The sequence below is a fragment of the Bubalus bubalis genome, chromosome 23 (genome assembly GCF_019923935.1).
Source record: "Bubalus bubalis isolate 160015118507 breed Murrah chromosome 23, NDDB_SH_1, whole genome shotgun sequence".
NCBI lineage: Eukaryota > Metazoa > Chordata > Mammalia > Artiodactyla > Bovidae > Bubalus > Bubalus bubalis.
Genome location: NC_059179.1, coordinates 15207747 through 15230853, shown reverse-complemented (window position 1 = coordinate 15230853; position 23107 = coordinate 15207747). Strand labels below are relative to the sequence as shown.

At 48.3% G+C, this 23107-nt stretch overlaps 1 protein-coding gene and 1 long non-coding RNA gene across 2 annotated transcripts; one reads left to right on the top strand and one right to left on the bottom strand.

Annotated features, from left to right (window-relative positions):
• Positions 1–1996: 1996 nt before the first annotated feature.
• FFAR4 (free fatty acid receptor 4) lies at positions 1997–22657 on the bottom strand. The gene is made up of 3 exons (XM_006071970.4): positions 22091–22657; positions 13507–13635; positions 1997–2657 (listed from the first exon to the last, which is right to left on the bottom strand). The coding sequence occupies exons 1-3, from the start codon at positions 22655–22657 to the stop codon at positions 2268–2270; spliced, it is 1086 nt and encodes a 361-aa protein (XP_006072032.1). The 3' UTR covers positions 1997–2267.
• LOC123331338 lies at positions 10503–11925 on the top strand. The gene is made up of 3 exons (XR_006547906.2): positions 10503–10618; positions 11014–11129; positions 11670–11925. It is a non-coding gene; the product is annotated as an uncharacterized LOC123331338 (long non-coding RNA).
• Positions 22658–23107: the final 450 nt, after the last annotated feature.

Sequence of the window (23107 nt, the reverse complement as noted above, 5' to 3'; positions counted from 1 at the left end):
CCTTTTGTCCTCAAGCTTGTGATAAATCTTACTTCGAAAGTGAGCTGCTCAAGAAATTCAACCAGCAGACAACTACTGGCTCCAACTTCCTCGGTGACACAGATTGGTGCGCTCTCACTATGCACCAGGCCCCGAGCTACTGTTCCAGCCATTCTCCCAGCTTCCAAGTGCTGGCATGTCCCTGGGTTCCCTCTCGCTCTGGTTTCTTCTCTTTTTATTTCATAAAACCATAGATCTGCAAACACTCTGATGACTCCCAACACTGATCTTCAGGCCTGTACCCCACAGCCCTGCATCCACCTACCAGCTCTCCATTTGGTTCTCACTGGGGTTGCACATGCAGATGCCCCAAATGAAACTCTTTGTTCTTCTACCTCTCATCCTCCTCACTTCAGTTCAGTTGCTCAGTCGTGTCCGACTCTTTGCAACCCCATGAACCGCAGCACACCAGGCGTCCCTGTCCATCACCAACTCCCGGAGTCCACCCAAACCCACGTCCATCGAGTCGGTGATGCCATCCAACCATCTCATCCTCTGTTGCCCCCTTCTCTTCCTGCCCTCAATCTTTCCCAGCATCAGGGTCTTTTCAAATGAGTCAGCTCTTCGCATCAGGTGGCCAAAGTATTGGAGTTTCAGCTTCAACATCAGTCCCTCCAATGAACACCCAGGACTGATCTCCTTTAGGATGGACTCATCCTCCTAGCCTTCCCCATTTGTGCTGCCTGCCCTCCATCCTAAGGCTGTCAGGAGTCTCTGTTGAATCCTCTCTTTCCCTCACATTCTGTATCCTGTCAACCAATAAGTCATGTTTGCTCTGCCTTCCCAAAGTATGCCCAAGATTATTTCTCACAATCCCCCATTGATGTCCGGAAGATGGTGAGGGATAGGGTAGCCTGGCATGCTGTAGTCCATGGGGTCATGAAGAGTTGAACATGACTGAACAACAACAGCAATGTCATCCACCTCCAACTTCCCCATCTTCCTTCTTTACTTTGGCAGCTGGCTAACTGGTGTCCATTTTCATTCTTGCTCCACAAAGTGCATTTCCTGAACAGGGCAACAAGAGTATTTAAAAACAAATAGCAGGTCATATCCGCATCCAAATGCAAATCTCCAGTGGCTGCCCACTGAACACAGAACAAATATTGATGGTAACCTCCCTAGCCCGGTATAAGCCAGCCCTGTAACCCCTCTCATCTCCATTGATGGCCTCCAGCAGAGCATCCCTCTGTTCTGGTTTCAAGGACAGGGCCTGGCCTAGAGGAAGCTCAGTCAATAGTTCGCTTTGTGCACACCGGTCTTTCTGTCCCACAAGCACACAAGCCTCTTTGCACCAGCACCAGGGTCTGCTCCGTCTGCAAAGCCTCATTCCCTGGATTCACGTGACTGGTTCCTTCTTGTGGTTTGCCCTTTTGGCTCAAATATCACCCCTCAGAAAGGTCTTCCCAGACCCTTCAACACTCCATCTAAATTGTCATCACTGTCCCATTTTCTTCATAATGTTAATTCGCTCTGTAACACTATGTGATCTATTGCCATGTTTGGTGTTTCTCTGCCCCATCTGGAAGGTAAGTGAGCTCCATGAGGACGCGGGCCGTGGCTGTCTGGTTCACTGCTGTATTCCCACCACCAAGAACGCTGACCACAGCACGTGCTTAAGAGGCATCTGACGGAAATCAATGAAGGGAGTCACTCCTGCTCTGACTTTCAAATGTTTAGAGCCATCCGACCTCCTCTGTGACTTCATGACAAAGCTTCTCCTATTATCAATGACGAACAAAGTCACCGTTAATTCCTCGGAAATTAAATTCTTGTTCCTTGGAAACTCCTCAAGCACTCTTCACACTGATGTATGATCCTGCAGCCTTGCAGGTCCAGGGTGGGGAGCGAGGGTGGCCGTGACTCTTTGGAGGAGAAGACTGAGTCATGAGTCCAAGCCTCACTTCAGAAACCTGCACAGCGTGGCTTTACATATAGGAGATGAGATTGCTGAATATCACAAACAAAAATTAATACATTTAATCATATTGCACACCGAAGAAGTTCACATCGAAAAGGAACCCACAGCAAATCTTTCTATACAGGATATAACTGTTATACTGAATGATCACCCCTTAATTTACCAGTCCTGAAAATGGGCATTTGTATAGGTTACATTTTCTGAGAGCCGGTACCCTGGTGCCAAGGGTCGTGGAAACGATCTCCCTTTGAAAACACACCACGGCTGGCCAGAGAGGGACACACAGATGCCTGTAGAGAAAAATGAACTAGCTGGAAATAACAGACAGATCGTTTCTCCTGACAGATGTGTCTGTCAACATGGCTCCCTTTTCCGCGAAGAAGCAGCAGTGAAAAAACCTCCTCCATTCGTTCCTAAACAGGGACATGTTGTAGAGAATGGGGTTGACGGCCGCGTTGGCAAACGTGAAGGCCATCACCCAGAAGAAGAGGGACGGCCAGATGACCAGGTTCTGCTTGAAGTTCTGGATCAGGATGAGGAGGATGGTGATGATGATGGGGCTCCACATGATGAAGAAGGATATCATGAGCAGGAAGAGGGTGCGGAAGAGCCGGACGTCCTGCTGGGACACGCGAAGCTGGTGGCTCTCCGAGTAGGCCAGGCTCATCGTCAGCCTCTTCCTGGAAGCCTTCGTGATCTGCAGGAACACAAAACAGAGCCAGAGCCACGGTTTACGGCAGGACATCAGCGGGTGTCGCTCTAGGAGGACCAGAGAAGCCCCAGGAGCTGGAATCCGCCATCCTCACTGCACTGGGACTGTTTGGCTTTGGAGCTTTGTGCGGAGAGGGCTCCCTCCTTCAGAGGCCTGACTCTCCTCCCGCACTAAGGATGTGCTGGAGAAATGGGGCAGCTGGCCTCCTGAGAATCCCAAAGTAAATCCACGTTGCAAATAGTGTTGATGTACTGTGTGTGCTGTGCTAAGTCACTTCAGTCGTGTCCGACTCTTTGCGACCCCATGGACTATAGCCCGCCAGGCTCCTCTGTCCATGGAGATTCTCCAGGCAAGAATACTGGATTGGGTTGCCATGCCCTTCTCCAGGGGATTTTCCAGTCCAGGGATGAAACCCACATCTTTTACATCTCCTGCATTGTCAAGCAGGTTCTTCACCACTAGCCCCACCTGGAAAGGCCAGAATGGGAGGGTCTGGAAGAGAGATGTGTGATCATTCACAGAAGCACACTGCTGTGGTCTGAATGTGTCCCCACCGAGTCCATGTGTTGAAAGCTAACCCCCATGGCTATGTTATGAGGAGCTGTTTTTAGGAGCTGCCCCAATTAGGTTAAGGGAATCAGTGCCCTTATGAGAGGCCCCAGAGTGCTCCTTCAGCCCTTCCACCCTGTGAAGACAGAGAGAAGTCAGTCTGCAACCCAGAAGAGTGCTTTCATCAGGATCCCACCATGTTGGAACCTGATCTTGGACTTCCAGCCTCCAGAAATGGAGAAATATTTTTGGTGGGAGTTGGGGGGTATTGTTTATAAGCCACCCAGTCTGTGGTATTTTGTTATGTCAGCCCAAACAGATAAAGATACACCTCTCTCCCGTTATTTCTGTTTCTGAAAGTGTTAAGTAATTGAGTATATAAAATCAGTATGTGCTCAAAGGTACAAGCTGTTTGGAACCATCTCCAATCATGAAGGTCTGTTGGCACCACCAGCAGCTATATGGAGACCAGAGGAAACTGCCAGCAGAGAGAGACAATCCCCTTACACGGGCAAGCATGCAGGTTCCTTGTCTGTGAGGGAGATGGGAGTCACTGACAAAACAGCGCTTCCTTTCCCCTTCCACACACCCACCCCCCAATTCCCGCTCTGTGCTCTAGAGATGGGGAAGCTTTAAACTGGCCCTCAAATACATTGTTTGAACCAAGCAGGCATATCCAAAAAAGTGACTAGAAAGTTCTGAAATCAGATTGAGGTGTCCTTAAAGATTCCTGCTCCCAGTAAGAAAGAAGAACTGGTCAGATCACTGCTAGTGATATGTGTTGAAAAACTGAAACCATGTCCTGTTTGTACACCCAGGTGCGAGATGACAACAGGTAGGATTAATATCTTTGTACATATCTTTGCACACCTAGATGCAATATCAGTAGAATAAATTCCCAAGACTGGAACTGCAAGGATCTCTAATATTTTGTACTAAAGAGCAGGGTCAGCTCTAGAGCAGAGGGATTGCAGGCAAGCACGCTACTCTGGTGATGTGGGTTCAGAAGGGTGTTCTGGGCTCTTCTGTCAGGAGCCCTTGCAGGCACTGCTGTCTGGGTCTTCTGTCCAGTCTGTTCTGTTCAGTTAGAGGGTTTTGCTTCAGTGTCGGTCAGAGAGGCTGGTTACTGGTTGACAGTGGGCAGCCTTGCATGTGGAAATGGTCCATCAACTAAGGCAAGCTGACCAGATTAAAATAAAGCCCCGCATGTCCCCTCATCCCACTGTCCCATGTAAAACTAGTATTTTTGGAAGAGACAAATGTTTCCTAACATCTCAGAACCAGCGTACGGGCGCTGGGTGGGCCTGCGCAGGGTTGGAGTAGCACTGCTCAGACTTCACTCTGCCCGTGAGGCCTTCGGCACTACTTCGTGTAAATGTAGATTCTGACTTTGCAAGGACCACACTCTGAGTAGCCAAGGCCTACCCAACCCTTCATTCTACAGGTGGGGCAACAGGCCCCCGAGAGAGGATTTAAAGTACTTTGAAAACAGGAGCTGTGGAACTATTCATGTCAGGGAGCAAAAACCCTACAGAAGCCGAGTCCCTGAGAGAGGCGGTGGGGCTGCCGCTTAACTGTGCCTTCCAGGCACAGGGCGGTGGGCTGGCCTGACCTCCCCAGAGGTTCCAAAGAGCCCAGTGCTCAGGCTCAGGCTGCCCTGGGCATACTTACAGTGTCCTGCCCTTCCACCTATTTCTAGTTGTCCTCTAAGTACAGCCAGAAAGCAGGAGGCCTGCCCTCCTGTATCACTTGCTCAGCTTTGGGGGTGCCAAGAGGTGGGGGTTGAGCGCAGAGGCTGGGGTGGGAGTGGGGGGTAGGCTGGTGCAGTTAGCCCAGTGGAGCCCTGGACCTACTAGCCTGACATGCTCTGCTCTAGTCTACGACCTCTGTCCTAGGGAAGAGATCCAACCCTGGATGTCTTACCACATTTGTGGTGCTTGCTAACTTTCCTTTGCTTAGTCTGGCCCTGTGTCCTTCTGCTTTTCCTGCAGGAGCAGTCTTCTGGCCACACAAAGAGTGCTTACATGTCTGGACATTTTAATAGCCTAAAGTCTTATCGTTAGCTCTGCCCTGGCCTTCCTACGACCATTGCCCTAAGATTCTTGAATCTCAAGAAGTGAAACAATTAGAAAGTAATTAGATTCATTCAAATTTGGGGCCAGATTAACTCTAAGATCTGAATGGCTTAAAATATTCTCTTTAGAATGCTTCTAACTAGCTAAAGGACATGCTGTGCCGTGCTAAGTCGCTTCAGTCGTGTCTGGCTCTGTGAAACTCTGTGGACTATAGCCCGCCAGTCTCTGTCCATGGGCTTCTCTAGGCAAGAACAGTGGCGTGGATTGTGGCGCCCTCCTCAGCTAAAGGATAGCCATTTTAATTGTCTTATGGTTACATGCAATTGCTTCTGTGCAATAGTTTTGGTCTGGGCAACAGACACTGAATGGACAGAACCCCTTCCTTCCCACCATGAATAATAGGAATTGTGATCACCACGCTTTATGGAAGCTCCCTGTGTGCCAGGCACGGTGCTATACATTTATTTTATAAATTATCACATTTCATCTTCACAACTGCTCTTTGGATTTGTACTATTATTATCTTCACTTCAGAGATGAGGAAACTGAATCTCAAGAAATTTGAATAGCTTGTTGAAGTTCACTCCACTGATGCTAAATGGCTAAAGCCACCATCTGGGAAAATCCAGCTCAGCTGACCTGAAGATTAGTGATATCGTTAGTGATATCATAAATGGCTCCAACAGGGCTGCCTTCCTCCTGGCTCTTGTGCTCTGCAGTGGGGCTGTTGCCCAGGAGATGTGACCCACCATCTGAGACCCACATGCTAGAAGTCATGTTGGCACATCCAAGCTGGAAGTTGCTGTGTAGAATCAAAATTAGAATATGTGTTCAGGTGAAAGCTGGTTAATCTGAGATCTTGGATGGTAGACCTGGGAGGGTAACAGCTGCCCAAGGTGGAACGGCTGCAGGCAAAATGGGGCAAAATGGTACCACTTCTGAATAGCCTAGGTGCAGCCTGGTGGGCACACAAGGGTGATTCCAGCAGCAGCCTCGGGGCTAGTGCCGTCCACACTGCTCTGCCAAGTAGGATGGAGTCCTTGGTACAGTGTCTTTTAGATTTTTTTTTTTTTTTTGCCAAACCACGTGGCTTGCCGGATCTTAGTTCCCTGACCAGGGATTGAACCCGGGCCCTTGGCAGTGAAAGCACAGAGTAACCACTGGACCACCAGGGAATTCCCTAGAAGGTTTTTGAGTGAATGATGTAAATGAAAGTTCGTATTTATTGAGAACTTCTTATGTGCCAAGCCTCTGTGCCTATCACTTGGCTTATCTCTCTAAATTCTCCCAATGATTCTGTGACTTATGTACTTTGATGATCCCCATTTTACAGAGGAGGAAACTGAGGCTCAAAGAGGTTAAGGAGATTGCCCAACAGTACCCAGCTAGGCAGCTGCAGAGCTGGACTTCAAACCTTGGCAGTCTGTCCATGCTTAAACTAATTCCTTCCCACCCTCTAATATCTCCAACAGTAGCCGTCCTTCTGTCCAGCCTGTAACTCCAAGCTCTAATGCTGGGAACATCCTGGTTCACCTCCCGTTGGCATCCTGCAGTGCTTTGTTTCAGGTGATCACATGGCACTTGCCACATATTCTCTGGTAGATGTTGAAGCATCATTCTTACCTCTGAGTCCCACAGGCTGCAGCTCCCTGGGGGTTGGGCCGCCCTGTGGCTTCTGTGGTCCAGGGCTCTGGCAAGGGCCTGACAATGACTATGAGCAGACAGCGAAACAGACTGACTCATGAGCCAAGTGAATATGTGGTTGGCTCTTTTTTTAGCACCGACTGATGCTACCATTTCCTTCCATCCACAGTTCCCACAGCTTTAAGGGAGTAAGAAGGAAAATGGGCCCATTATAATTAAATGTGGCTCCTCCCCTGCTCCCTTCCCTACTTTAGATGACATGACTAACCAACTTTCATTCAGGATTTAAAGTGTCTCTGGCATCACACTAAATGCTTGATGTACTTTTAGATCAAATTAAATGCTCGATTAACTTCTGAGGATCAACTTTAATCCTTAAAACAAGCCTCTCAGGTATGTTCTATTATTCTGGGGACAAGAGACGAGGCTCTGCAAGGTAAAGTGACTTGCTCACGGTCTCACGGTCAAGGTGGAGAAGCACACCTCAGGGGGAATGCTCTTCACTGCCCGGGACATCCTGCAGCTTCCAGAACAGAGGACAGAGCTCCCAGGAACGTGGCCCACAACCGCCCCCATCAGGGTCACTGGTGCTTAATACAATGCACATACGTTGCCTCCCCTTCAGACATCGATTCTGTGGATCCGAGTGGCCTCAGGAATGCGCACTGTTCATTAACTCCCTAGGTGCTTCTCAATCTCTAAAGTATGAGAACTACACATCTAAGACAATAGGCTTGGGGTTCTCCCCTGAGTCCTTTGAAGAGTCACTTTTAAATTGTCTGACTTGCTGCCTTCGCATTCACTGAGCACCTGAAGGCCATGCTGAGCGAAGCTTCTCCCCACCCCACACCACCAGACCATGGCTGCAGACAGGTGAGTGTGGGGGTGGTCACTCCCGGTGACCCAGCTCCAGCCCCCTGGGTCTCCTCTGGGGGTTGCTTGGTCAATCCACACCCTCCTGATCATTAGACAACAGACTCCATCTTTCCAGAGGGCCCACCTCTTCTTCCATCACAGGCCAGCAGGCCCCAAAGCTAAGGAATGACGGCCAAGCATGGGGAAAGGAAGGGCCATGTGCTTACTACGTAACACCTTCACCTTTAGCTGAAATGGATTTCCTTTCTCTTCCAAGCCCTGAGCTAGGTAAAGGTTTTCCAACTTCAGGCCAGACACTCACTCTCTCTTCAACATATATTTTATTAAGCCCCTACTCTATGGGCAGCACTCTTATAGGTGCTGGATGCACAGCAAGAAGCAAGGGAGCCCTGCCCATTCTGCACTTCCACTCTAGTGTTGGTGCGGGGAGTATAGGAGGGAAGGGAGGGGGACCAACAAGCCTACAAGCTGTCCCACAAATCCTGGAAGCGTCTCATCTTGCCATGGTGATGGTTACTGGGTGACAGTATTAACCAAGCCCCACCCATGAGCAAGGTCAGCTTGATCAAAGGCACTGGGGAGTGGCCTGGAGACTATTACCCTGGGAAACTGTTGATTGGAAAAAGCCACTGGAGATGTAGAGCACGCTGAGTCAGGAGGAAAGAGGAATCTAGGGAGGCAGAGCGTGGAAAAGGCCATTGCCCTGAGCAGTGGGAGCAGCCCCGGAAATGAAGAACCTGGATGAAGCTTGCTCTCAACGCTCAGCCAGGGCAAGCCAGCAACCCAAAGCAGGACTTGAAAGCAGCTGTTCTCAAAGGAGAGTCCGTGGAGCACCAGCCCAGAGAGAGCTCTGTGGGGAAAAGGCATCTGCAGTCAGATTCAGCAGTGCTGCCTACTCTGTTCTGGAGTTGGAGATTCTCAAAGTTTGTTAGCATAATAAAGGCTCTGAAAAGGCCTGCAGCAAAGAAGCCCACTTAACCTTGATTAATCCAGCATTTTCTAAGATAATGGAACCCTTCCTTTAGAACACTTCCCACTGCTTGTGAGGAATAGAAGTCAGGATGATTTGAAACAGACACCTTGGGCTTCCCTGGTGGCTCCCTGGGGAAGAACCCGCCTGCCAATGCAGGAGATAAAATCCTGATCCAGGAAGATGCCACATGCTGCAGAGCAACCAAGCCCTTGTACTACAACTATTCAGCCTCTGCTCTAGAACCTGGGAGCCACAACTATTGAGGCCCACACATCCTAGAACTCACAGCAAGAGAAGCCACCATAATGAGAAGCCTGGGCACTGCAACTAAAGAATAGCCCCACTGTCTGAAACTTGAGAAAAGCCCACACAGCAATGAAGACCCAGCACAACCAAATTAATTAATAATAAAAAAAAAAGCAACGCCTCTCAGGCCTCGAGACGGTGCTTGAGTTAGAGTTAAGAGTTAGAAGAAGTGACAGGTGTGAGGTGGGGCTGCTGGGAAAGTTACCTGTCCTGTGGCTCCAAATGATATGCTAATTGTGTCTCTATAAATATAGCTAATTAACATTGATATTCAATTGATTTTCCAGAGTTCCACTCTTGACAGAAAAAGCTCGGCAAAAAGGCTGATTCAGTCTGTCAGTTATGAATATCTTCAGAGGGAGAGAGAGATGCAAGCTAGGAGGCTCTGCCCAGGTTCTCCACCTGGAAACTCACCTGCTTCCAAGTTGCCCACAGGGGCAAATTGAGGACGCATGTCATAGTCCTCCTGGGAAAGGGGCAACAGTCAGTTTTACCAGTGGAGTGGAAAGTAATTAATTTTCTGAAAGTCTTATATTTGCATGAATGTTGTGATTTTCAAAATCACATTTTACCTCTTTCGTATTAAAGTCTAGCAGTCTATTCGAAACATAATATTTGCACTCTCATTTTATTGTGTTAAACAATGCCCTGGGACCCATTTGGCTCCAGAGGAAACTGAGGCCCACATTTATCAAGTGACTTTTCTAGGGTCACGCAGTAATAAAGCTTGGACTAGAATTGGTATCTTATGACTCTGTCCTGTGGTTTTCCCACTGCTGTTGGCCCTTTCAGGGTGATCCAAGTTTGTTTCTTACTCATTCAGTAAGGGTTTATGGATCCCCTACAACGAATAATCCAGGCTCTCTTTTAAGAACAGGACTATGGCAGTAAACAAAATGAAGTTTCTGCCTTTGGAGAGCTTGCATTCTAGTGGGCAAGACAGATGATAAACAAGTAAAAATGCACATATGGAATATGACATGGTTGGAAGTGCTTTGAAAAGAAATCAGGGTGAGGGACTAGAGAATGAGGGGGACTTTCTGGAGAAGAGTCTCTTGAGCAGAGACCTAGATGAAGTGGGAGCGTGGCCCACACAGAAGCCTGGGAGTAGAGATCCAGGAGAGGAAATGGCAGGTGCAAAGGCCCTGAGGCAGAGTGTGTTGGCATATGTGAGGAACAGCCCCAAGGACACAAGGGAGATGGGGGGAGAAGACAGGTGAGAGAGAGAGGCAGGCAAGGGCCAGATCACACGGGGCCTTGAGCAGAGAGTTTTAGCTTTTCCTGAGTGTGTGAGGGAAGTGATGGGATCTAAATCACATCTTTGACTCATTGCTCGGAACGCCGTTTCATAACTGTGAGTCACAGCGGACAATCTGATTCATCCAGGAGCCGTCTTGGGATCTGTGATGGGAAGAAGGAAGGCTGGCCATGGGTTTCTACGCGCAGTGTCTGGAATTGCAGTTACATGTGGACGGATAAGAGGACCACCCCCCCAGCTCCTCAGGGCTCAAGGATATTTCCAGGTGAGCCCTGGCATGAGGAGAAGATGGCGGGGGTGGGAAACCTTTCCAGAGAAGAAGTCATCCTTCTTCAGAAGGCGGCTGAGTAGTGTGAGACATAAGTGAATAGAGGCAGATCGGAGCCCTCTCAGCCTCTTCGGGGCTCAGGGGTGGGACCGCCCAAGCAGGAGACATGGATGCCCCTGCCAGCATCTGCCCAGCCCTGCCCCAGCCAACCAACCAGCCTGGCCCCACCACCAGGTCATAGTTCCTGCCTTGCCCCAAATCTGGGCCCTGCTATTCATTCTCTCAAAAATCTCAGCGGTACCTCCTCCCAGCATGCTGTGAGAGGATGAGAGGAGCAGCCTTGCCTAACAATTAACAGCAGCAGTAATTTCTTCATCCCCTGCTACAAGCAGGTGTGACGCTCACCACAGTCGCACCATGAGTAACTCCGATGTCTCTCACCAAAATCTGAAACTATTGGACTTTTGATCATTATTCTGCAGACGAGGGAACTGAAGTTCGGAAGAAGGTAAGTAACTTGCTAGGCCGCACAGCAAGTAAGGGGCAGATTCAGGACTGGTTATTAAAACAACACTTTCAAGTCTCCTTCTTTTACATCCTTTTGTCTTTTACAGCCCTTTGCCTTTCTCCGTTTTCCCTCTTTTTTCTCTTTTAACAATTTGCAGAGTGTTTTCACACAAAGCCTCACCATGGGTTTCACTGCATTGCAGAGCAGTGAAAATTGTGTCTCCCCCTTCCTTTTCTTGTGTTAAAGCTCCTTCCAGATTGTGACCTGCTCTTGACCACTCTCCACCCCCACACCGACACTTCACACAGCAGATCCTCGACAAACGTCTGAAGAATTAAAGTGTTGGAACTCTAGAACCAGACTGCTAGGTTTATGTCATGATATGGCTGCTTATGAGCTGTGTGAGCTTTCATAAATTACTTCTCTATGCCTATGTTTCCTCATCAGTAATTCCGGTTAGGAGTAGATGAGTTCCTGGCACATGTAAACACCACTTGTTAAAAAAAATTTTTTTTTTTTTTTAATAAATTCATTCTACAGGGCTTCCCTGGTGGTCTAGTGGTTAAGAGTCTGCCTGCCAATGCAGGGGACATGAGTTCGATCCCTAGTCACAGAAGATCCAACGTGCTGTGGAGCGACTAAGCCCAAGCGCCACAACTATGGAGCCCACACGCCTGGAGCCCATGCTTTGTAACAAGAGAAGCCGCCTCCGTGAGAAGCCCGCACGCCACAACGAACAGTAGCCCCGCTCACCATAGCTAGAGAAAGCTGGAGTGCAGCAACCAAGACCCAGTGCAGCCAGAAATAAGTAAATAAATAAACCTTAAAAAAACTGCAATCTACATTTCTCTTTTTTCCCTCGCTTTTTTCTTTTAACATAATGATAGTAACTAAAGCTCACAGAGCATTTATACATGCCAGACTCCCACTGTAAGCACCTTATAGACCTCAGTGCCAGGCTTCAATCTGCCTCACACCCTTGAACAAGCCGCAGGTGGAGCGTCACTTAAATGGGTCACAAGTCAACTGGTGGGAAAGAGCCTAGGGATGAACGTGGTGGTCATCTGTGACAGAATCCAAGGACTACAAGACTCAGATGGAAGATGGCTCGGTTTGGGGTTCTAAACCTCTAAGCAGGTCACAGATCTTTAGCTACAAAGAAAGGGCCATAAAAGTGGCCAGACAGCAAGCAGGACCTAAGGGCCCCACTTCAGTATGCTCATTTACCATATGACCCACTATATGCTATAAAACCAAGATTCAACAACTGTAAACATTGGAGAGGACTCGGAGGTTTTGTATTAAACCTTCTAAAGCGAGCGTGAACACAGGCAGACGCTGCCTTTGCCTGGGCCAGCATTTCATATGCAAATATGCTGCCTCAAGGGGTAAGAAAGAAGCAGGCTGGCAGGTCTTTTTTACATCCCTGTACATGGTCACACTTGAAGGAGGAAATCATTTCCTGTTTCAGTGCGTTTATGAAAGGCACAAGCCCTGGGTGTGAAGGGTAGCAATGCACGGAGACAGGCGGGCCTTCTGGTGAGGCTCAGCTTCTGGGAGCTGCTTCTAGGAGTGTGGTCAGTTTGTGAGCTGTGTGTATATGCTTTCTGTGTTTATACTGTCCTTCAATTAAAGTTTTTAAAAGTGTACATTCTTTATTGCCACATCGCTGTTTGTGATAGGGAAACAATGGACACAACCCAACCCAAAAGCTCATAAAATAAATTATGTCACATCTGTATGATGGAGGACCATGAAGTCATTGCAAATAATGAGGCAGAGATACAGGAACTGATACAGAAAGGTGTCACGATATAGTCCTCATCAAAAAAAGGGAGTTGCAAAGTAGAAAGCATGATCTCAAATCTGAAAATAAAATGGTTGAACCATGGAAATAGTTGATACTTAATAGTTGACCATTTTATATGGTTCAGTGTGTATATATATATATATACATACATACATACATATATATGTGTGTGTATGTTTATATGTACACGCATGTACATATACATATTCACATTGCATATAAGTATGTATATATATAAATGAATAAAATATAACCTGAAAAAAATATTCTTTAAACTGCCAACAAAGGGGGTAGACAAGATTTTTAGTATCTGTGTTGCATATTTCTATGTCTTTAATTTTTTATAATGAGTTATATTACCTTAGTGATCAGCAAAAGCAATAATTATAACAATCACAAAGATGAAACTTTTTAAAAATACCACACTTATGTCCCTTAGAGGGATGGATCTGGGGAGTGAGCCAGGATTGGGCTGATGTGAATTCTAAGGTAACTTCTGACCTAGAAATGCTAAGATTCCATCTGAACCTGAATGAAGTTCAGCCACTGGGCTTGAAGCAAACGTACCTGTAAAATTTTGGAGTAACTGATCACAATAAGCAGTCCTGGTACCAAGAAGTTGAAAATAGCAAATGACACGTCCCAGGTGATTTCTCCGCCAATACTGGGCCAAACCAGCGTGCAAATAGGAATTTCCTACATACAAAAAGGAAGAGAAGGTCATTTAACATGGGATTCTTATTTGGCCTTTAGCTCAAGCCCAGTTGAGGTTATCTAGCACTGTTATGCTGTTGTGTTCTGATGTCACACAACTGGTATGACAAGAAACCCTAGAATCCCTTCTACTGCCCACACAACCCCACTTACAAGTCATTTGCCTCAAAGCGTGATTTGCCTCAGAATCACTGTGATTATTATTCCCATTCTCCAGTGGAGGCACATGGGCCTCAGGGTCCAAAGGCTGGGGAGACCTAGGCGTGATTTTGGATCATGGCTCCATCACATGGATCGTGTCCAAAGGCATGATCCCGGATTCAGTGCTCTACTTCCTTGGACTGAGCTGCAAAGAGCCATTGAGGCTTCTCTTCCAAATCCTTCATTTTACAGGAGAAGAATCTGACCCCTGAAAGTTTACATAGATTGGAAGAGATGTGCTACACGCAAACATATAAAACCAGGAGCGAGGTTTCAGTACAGCCACACTGCTGAAGGCAACATGGTCTCCATTAGGGCATTAGTGGTCATTTGGGGGATGTTCAAATGTCTAAACTGTATCAAGGCAGTCATGGCTTACTCCAGAACTGTGCTGGAGCCCAGACTCGGGAACTCTGTCCTCGTGCTCCTCTCCTGCAGGGAAGCACCCAACAGGCTTGAAGCGAAGGTGCAGCTGCAGACATCAGCTAAAGACATAAACCCACTGAGACGGGACGGCAGAGTGTGTAGGTTTGTGACCTCGCTGCTTTTGCTATCACTACATTGTGTTGAATTCAAATGTTTGACACTAATTACAAACCCCAAAACCTTTTGGGAACTCACTGGATAGTTACCAAGAGCTACTACAATAATTTCTTCCAACGAATAAATAGGTTAAGGAAAAGACTTCTATCTATCTATCTATCCTCCCAAACACAAATCTCCAGCATCTGCTTGACTATAGGACAAAACTATTTAGAAAACAAGAGCCCTTCACACTTTCAAACACATAGAACAGATTTTGAAGAACACTTTCTCTGTGAAAAGACCACATTATTGATTTTTGGTGGACAGGACATCTTAACCCCTGTCCAAAAGCAGTATCATCAGCCACAGTATCATTCACTCATTTGACCAATATTTATTGAATGTTATTCTAAGAAAAGGGTTTCCTTGGTGGCTCAGTGGTAAAGAAGCTGCCTCCAATGCAGGAGACACTGGTCCTTGAGTCGGGAAGATCCCCTGAAGAAGGAAATGGCAGCCCACTCCAGTGTTCTTGCCTGGGAAATCCCATGCACAGAGGAGCCTGCAGGGCTACAGTCCACAGGATCACAAAGAGTTAGATATGACAGTGACTAAACAACAACAACGGAGACTAAGCAAAGGGACAGAAGTTTTATCATTTTCTAATGTGTATCAAGGAGAAGGCAATGGCATCCCACTCCAGTACTCTTGCCTGGGAAATCCCATGGACGGAGGAGCCTGGTAGGCTGCAGTCCATGGGGTCGCTAAGAGTCGGACACGACTGAGCGACTTCACTTTTCACTTTCATGCATTGGAGAAGGAAATGGCAACCCACTCCAGTGTTCTTGCCTGGAGAATCCCAGGGACGGGGGAGCCTGGTGGGCTGCCGTCTATGGGGTCACACAGAGTCGGACACGACTGAAGCGACTTAGCAGCAGCAGCAGCAACATGTATCAAAATTGCGTGGTTGAACTCAAAATACAATCAAGTAATCACCCCTTTTCCTGTTTGGTATTAACAAACAATAGTAACATCTGAAATTCACTGAGCATTTATTCTTGGCCAGGAAACACTTTACACACATTATCTTATTGAATGTTCAATACAGCCTTTTTTGAAGTGCATAGTTATTTTCCCCAAATACACAGAGGAGGGAACTAAGGCTTAGAAACATTCCCCTAAAATATTAGTCTAAAACACTAAAGATATAGTCATTTTTAATCATCTCCAAAGAGCTGGGTGGTTATAAAGGATATCCAGGGATCTACCAAGAAAACTCTAAGGCAAGTCAGGCAGGGAAGAATGATTTAGTTATATTTATGCCTTAAGGTGGGCTTCCCCAGTGGCTCAGATGGTAAGGAATCTGCCTGCCATGCCGGAGACCCGGGTTTGATACCTGGGTCGGGAAGATCCCCTGGAGAAGGAAATGGCAACTCACTCCAATATTCTTGCCTGGGAAATCCCATGGACAGAGGACCCTGGGAGTGTTACAGTCCATGGGATCGCAAAGAGTCGGACATGACTGAGTGACTAGCACTTCCTACCTTGAGATGGGGGGTGCAGTTGGGGTGAGAATGTTGCTTCCTTTTTCTATTTGATTCAGATGACTTGCAAATGCACTGAATATTCTAGAAACTTGTTATTCTATCCTCACCCCGCTGTGCACACCTGATGGAAGAAAGTTTATTAGAGCTGTCTACATTTTGGTAGTTGGAAAGAAATCTGTATCTCTCATGGATCTTCTGAATATTGGCAGTGCAGTGTGACCATGGTTCTTTGGGAAATCCACGCAACCTCTGCTTGTACTCAGACCTCCCCCCACCAGGGACCCCTCACTCCGGGTACATTGGTGGGCAACACATATCAGCAGATATGTTGAAGCGGCAATCAGGAGAAACAGATTCCAACCCTGAGTGGGACTTAGTCTCCAATTCTTACGCCTGTGATGGGAAAATGTACAGAGAAACAGATGACCCCAGAACCATTTCTTAAAACCCCCAAGAGACCCCAGACTCTTTCCAAAAACCCTCTCCAGAATGTCTGCCCTAATTTCTTCAGGCTTAAAAAGATTTTGTAGAAGAATGTGTAATGATAGAACAAGGTGTTCCTTCTAAATTAGGGGGAAAATATAGATCTTTAAATAATATGCCTGTATCAGCCTCATGTTGAGGAAAATGTGTAGGTGTGAATGTACAGGTATCTACCCACACACCCACACAGAGAAGCATAGAAAAGACTGGAAATCCAATTAAAAATAAAAAAGACCAAAAGAAGCCAAGCACACAGACACTTGATGCAGGAATGGTATATGTCAAGTATGTAAACCCCCGTGATTCAAAATATTGAGAAATTTTCCTTCAGATTTTCTTGTACAAATGAGTACCAGGTAAATTTTAATATTTTGCTAATAATGATGCTCAGTGATTGGAAGGTGAAAGGTGTTAAGAAATGCTCAGAAAAGACAGATAAAGGCTTCCCATCACTGAGTGACTCGGTGGGCATTTGTAGCACAATGATGCTTCCGTCATTTTCTTGTGCTCATTAAAATAGGCCTGGGGGGGCGGGGCAGGGAAGACTGGAAAGATACACTCCAGAAAATTAACAGTGTCTCTTTCTAGGTAGGACTCAAGTTATATTTACTCTTTTGACTTACGTGAATTTTCTAAATTTTCTATAATATATCTATGTGACTCTTATAAGAGGGAAAAAAATGGCAGTAAAAGTTTATTTGTAAGAGAAATGATGAGCAAATACGAAACACAAATTACCATGATAGTTGAGAAACCTGAACAGCTATTTTTTTCAACAAACACAATGAACCCAGGAAGACTCTCTGTGACACTGATGAAGATGCTCTTTGACGTTTTGATTTGTGGCTCTCACTCCAGATAGGAGTGTGTAAGGAAGTAAGATAAGAACTCTGCCAGGCACCCTCATCCATGAACTAAGAGACAGTGAGGGTGGCTTGCGTGAACTAAATGACTAATTACATGTACTCTAGAAAGCTTTATATGGTAGCATTGTTTAAATGCAGTGTTTATCATCATTTCAGAAAAAAAAGAACAGGCACCAGGCCCACAGTCCAAGACCTAACATGGTGTTATAAGTTTGTTTCTGTGGGAAAGTCCATTCGACATAAGTCATTTTGCTTCTAGATATTCTCATAGGCTGTGACTTGTAGAAGGAGTTTGGCAGTCAGTCAAATGTGGAAGGTTGGGGTGTGAGTATTAGAATATTCTCTGTAATTTTTATGCACATTTAAAATGTTTTCTGATTTTAAGAAGGAAATTTTAAAACCAAAAGCGCTGGGTCTACTTTCCTACTGAGCCACACAAGCAGAGTTGGCTCAGCTGGTGACGGTGTCCTGGAATCTATTTGTCCAACCACTCGCTGACTCAAGCCACCGTGGCTGAGCCACTGAGAGGCCACAGAGGGAATGGGCCAGGAGGCTGTGGTGCAGTCAAGGGGGAGAAAAGCACTAGGAAACTTCAGTACAGAGCAGTGAACCAGAAGTGCCCAGAGAGCTACCGGTGATGGGATTGTGGAGTGACCGCGAACGCGGCACCCAGGAGGGGTAGTGTCAACCATGCCTGTGAAGACGGGGCTTTGGCCAAGAGAACAAGGAGGCTGGAGCTCCATGTCCCAGTCAGAAAGGATGTAGGTGGGAGGCCAGGTACAATAGTGTGAAATGTGCTTGGGGGTGACCTGTATTCCCGTCCCAATCTCCGTCTCCCCCTGGCAGTCTCATCTACTTCCACGGTGGCTTTTTGCAGATGCTGCTGCCGTCTACTCTTTTCAGCCCAGTCTTCCGCTGAACCCCAGACTGGCCTCCCCACCCCAAGAGCATCTCTATAGGATGCTTCACAGGCACATCTAGCCTCCAGTGTCACACCCCAACGATTCCACCTCCTGCATCATAGTATCCAGGCACAGAGCCTCCATTTTCCAAGCTGTCAGATACCTGAGAGCTGTCCTTCCACCTTCTTCTCTCTCCACTCAGAGGGAACTCCAGGTTCTGTCTTAACAGCTATGCAACTCACCACAAGCTCTTTCTCATTGCCCCCCAAGACCCAGTCATCTCTCACCTTGTAAGTCCCAATGCCCTAAAGGGTATGTACCTGGCCCTTCTCTAGTTGGCCTCCACCAACCCTTCCAGCTCCATCTCATGCAAACATGTGGGCTGTTTCTTCTGCTGTAACATCCCTCCAGTCCCCCATGTCACTCATGGCTTTCCAGGAAGACTCCCCTGAGACTGGGGGACATCTATCTACTGCTCAAGAGCTGGTCCCTCCCCCCACCAGCTGACTCATCTGCAAAGGCCACCTGATTTCAGCTGTTTCTTGTCAGCTTCTCTAATGACTCCTCCTGGAACACCCTTGGGGATCCCTTTGTAAATAATTCTCCCTGCCCCACCTCTTCAAACAAGATGGAAGACCTCAAGGTTGTTTTAAGAAACTAGGCATCCTAGTTATATATCTCTGCTCCTCTCAGCTTCCCAGCTGAGAAGAAAGAACATACCCATGCAAGAAATGGACTTACTTTCCTGTATCTTAAAAGTATCCTTTAATATTAGCAAACGTAAGCAAACTTGTCTCCTCAGTCAGTCCACACACAGTAGAGACACAATGGCATTATTGGCCTGAAATGAAACCGGGACAGGGCAGAGAGCAGTGTGACCAAGTGCTCCTCCGGAAGTGTGAACTCATGGGAGGGGATCCTGGAGGGACAAACAGATCCTGGCTAACTTCCAGTTCCATCCTTTGTTCATCCTGTGACTTTAAGCATCTTCTCCTTCAGAAAATAAACATGAGAACACCCACTCGTGGGGTTACTGTGGGGTTACTGAATTGTGCCAGGATCTGAGACCAGAAGCTGGGTGACCTACATGCACCTCCTTGGAGAGAAGGACAGTGTCTTGGTCATGTGACTCATGGTGGGGGCAGGAGGGAGGGGTGCTCAGTAAATGTTTGCAGAATAAATGGGCAGCACACTCTGCCCAGGGTGGACAGTCCTCCCCACCTGCCGATGAGGGTCACGCCCTGCTGGGACCATAGCACGCACAGACAGGAATCCTACTGGAATAGGCTGGGATGACCTTGCTGTGATGGCTAAGTTGCTAGGATGTGTCCACTCTCCTAAACTGGCAGTGTTTTTTTTGCTTGTTTGTTTTTTATGTCAGTCTTTTATTTTCTAGCAATCAGAAGAATTATACTGTTTGAAAAATGTTTAAAATATTTATAACCAAAGATAAGGAGACTAATAATAGCTGGCAACTCTTGAGTGGTTAACTCTGTGTGTGCCAGGTGTTAGTTCATTTACTAAACATAGTCACCACGATGTTAATAAGGGTAATATTGTTACTGTGCCCATTTTGCAAATGAGGAAAGTGAGGTATAAGAGAGATGAGACCACTTGCCTCTGTCTCACAGCTCCTAAATGGCAGGGATGGGAATCAAACTCAGATCATCTGACTCCAAAATCTGCATTCCTAATACCAAATTATCTAGCGTTTTCTAGAATGTCTACCATTTCATCTAAGTTTGCGAGACTGTAATCACCTTGACTGCTGGGCACCCACTGCCCAAATGGACAAAGATAATCACGTTCCTGGGGACTGGGTTTGACCAGGGGTGGAGCTCAGATAAGCAGAAAACTCTGAGAGACACTGTCTCCCTGGCCTGTTCTTCTGGAGGGGAGGGAGCCAGTCTGCGCCTGGGTTTAGTTAGTTCTCTGAGCTGGTGGTTTGGGTAGGAAAATGTCCCCCATCCAAAACCTCCATATTTAGTGTCCAAGTGGGAGGGGGCAGGCAGAGTCAGGAAGCTGGGAGTAGAGGATTGAGAAAACAAGCCTTTGCTAATTTTAAATTTGACTCTCAGTTCAGTCTAGACTAGATCCTTCTCTGTCTCTCTTTTTTTTAATGCTCCCCCTCCCTTCCCCCCCACCCCAATTCTCATTCTTCTCAACTTATTCCTTTAACTGCAGAGCCTCAGTCGACCCACCTATAAAATAAGAGGTTTCCTACATGTTCCGGGCATAGCCCTTGAGGAACCAGGAGATTTCTGTTTGTTGGGAGGTGTGGGTATGTGTGTGTTGGAAGTGTGGAGCAGGTAGGGAAAACAACAGAGGATGGAGGGCTGGAAAGGACTGTCCCAGGCTTTCATCACACGTTCCACAAGTTCCATCTTGGGGAACATGGCTCCCGCAGCCAGCTCACCTATCCCTAATCTTCTGGCCCACTCTCTCCCTCTCCAAAGGCTCTTAAGACCAAAGTGGTGTATCTGCATTAAAATAATAAGGGGGGGGGGTGTGTGCCCAGCCCCAAAAGGGACTGAAGGAAGGTCACCCCAACGCCAATCTCCACAGATGCATCTTACGGTAAAACTCCCGCCATCCCGGAAGGGCTGTGGAGGGTCCAGCCTCCACAGGTGCCATACCTGGGGTAAAATACAGAGCGGCAAGGCACGGAAGGTCCTGCCTCTGTGCGAAGGCCTTCTGACTCAAACAACCCCTGTGTCCACGTCAGCAAGCAGTTCTAGTCTGGGTTGTTGGCTGGGAGGTGACAAGAGCCTCGTTTTTTAGTGTCATTTGCCGGTTAAGTAGGAGTGTACCTGAAATAGTACGCCCCCTCCACCCCCGCCCCCCAGGCGCCTTCCGGTGGGGCTCAAAGACCTCTGTCCCTGGCCCTCCCCGAGAGGCGCACAGAACCTAACGCCGGGATAACAGCCAGAATCGCGGGCCTCTGTCCAGGTCTGGTGTCCTGGCTGAATCTCCGCGCGCGCAAGCCCTGCCTGCAGTCGCGCGGCAGCACACCGAAGAGAACAGACCCGCGCCGGCAATTCCGGACCGTGGGACTGGAGCAGACTCGAGCCAATGTCGTGAACAAAGCAGAAGCTTTGTTCTATACCACAAAGATCCTAATGGCATTTCTGGGTGCGCCGCCCGAGTAAAGCTCAGGGGCTCAGCCTTGAGAATCTTCGGAATATTTCGGGCGCCCAGGATACTCTGAAGTCACTCTTCATCCAAAACTCCCAGGGTAAGATACCGCGGTCTAATTTAATGCCTCTAGTTCAGTCCCTTCCGTCTTGCAGTTAGAAAAACTGAGACTCCAGAGAGGAAGTGACAACCCCTGTAGAGGCAGCACTAGGCTGGGTCTCTGGGTTTCCAAGGCCCTTTCTCTCCGGCCCATCCACACACACATGCCCGCGATTCTCAAAGCAAGACCCTCATTCACCTCGCACCGAATCTGCTGAGTACGATCTCAGCTCCTCCTCTAAGGGTGAGATACTCTGAGCAATTCACTCTCCGCGTACCTTGGCTTCCTCATCTGTAAATACGTGCGATAATAAGTACTGCGAGAAAGCAGAATTTACTATAATGTGATCAGTCATTCCAGGTCTTCCAAGTTCCGTCTGTCTAACCGTTAAGCCCGCGTTACTCCATTAACCTCGCAATAGTGCACCTTACAAGCATTTTGGGGACTCCACTCACAACGTTTTGGCGGGCGTTTAATGTAATCTACATCGTAGGGTCATAGTGAAATTTAACAGGTAAAACTTAACAGTACCGAGCACGGTGACACAACTATTAAATGCACAAATGGCCTATTATTGTTTTGTTGTTTTTGTTGATGATCATCCCAGATCACCTTCTCCGTCGCATTCCGCCTGCCAGCCCTTCCCGGACACCTGCCCGGCGCGCACACCGCGGCGCTCACCTGGTCAGCGCCGGGTAACCGCTGCGGGAGGACGCGGAAGAAGATGCAGAGGGGCAGCGCCGCGATCGCCGAGTAGCCCCAGATCAACGCGAGCAGCGCGGCCCGCGCCCGCGGCCCTGGGCCCCGCGCGCCACGCTGCACGCGCACGATGCACACCACGCGCTCCAAGCTGACTGCCGCCAGCGTGAAGATGGTGACGCTGCCGCTCAGGGTCATCATGTAAAAGAGCAGGTGGCAGGCAACCGGGCCCAGGAGCCAGGCCTCCGTCCAGCGCACAACCAGCACGAGCGGGATGGAGCTGGTGAAGAGCAGGTCCGCGCAGAAAAGATTGAGCACCAGGCTGGCGGTAGTGCCGCGGCGCCGTCGGCGCGCTACCAGCACCAAGGCGCACACGTTGCCCAGCAGCGACACCACAAAAATGAGTGCCAGCACCACGGTCTCCACGGCGTTCAGCACTAGCCGGTGGTCGCCCTTGACATCGGAGAAGAACGGGAAACGGGTGCGGTTGGCCCGCTCCAGGCTGCGCACGGGCGCAGTGCCCGCCGCCTGCGCGCACTCAGGGGACATGCCGGGCACCCGGCGGCCCGCAGCCTTCTGCGAGCGGGCTCATCTGGGAGGTGACTGAATGCCAAGGCGGGGAAAGAGGGAGGGGGAGGGTTGCGACATCTCCCCTCTGGCCCCCTCCCGCCCGAGCAGCGCCGGAGCTGGGCGTTGCAAGCTAAGCCTGGGGCGCGCGGGAACGAGGAAGTGCCAGCGACACCGGCTGGAAATACCGGGCTGTGAGGGAGGCGGCAGTCTAGGTAGAGGACGCCCTCGGCCCAAGTAGGAGCACCTGAACCCCCAGAAACCCCGCAAAGCCTCCCCAGCCCCTTTCATCCGCCAGGGCACCCGGAGGACAACCTTAATCCACTGATATAGTTAAAATTGATTTAGGAGTGCTTGAGCTGGACTCTGGAGATCATTCTGTCCTGTGCTTTTCAGGCTTCACCAGAGAAGTCTCAGGGGTCTGGGAATAAA

Coding starts and splice junctions, on each gene's coding strand:
- FFAR4 (XM_006071970.4), bottom strand. CDS start 22,657: ATGTCCCCTGAGTGCGCGCAGGCGGCGGGCACTGCGCCCGTGCGCAGC. Junction 13,636..22,090: donor GGTTACCCGGCGCTGACCAG/GTGAGCGCCGCG, acceptor TTTTGTATGTAG/GAAATTCCTATTTGCACGCT. Junction 2,658..13,506: donor GTTACTCCAAAATTTTACAG/GTACGTTTGCTT, acceptor GTGTTCCTGCAG/ATCACGAAGGCTTCCAGGAA.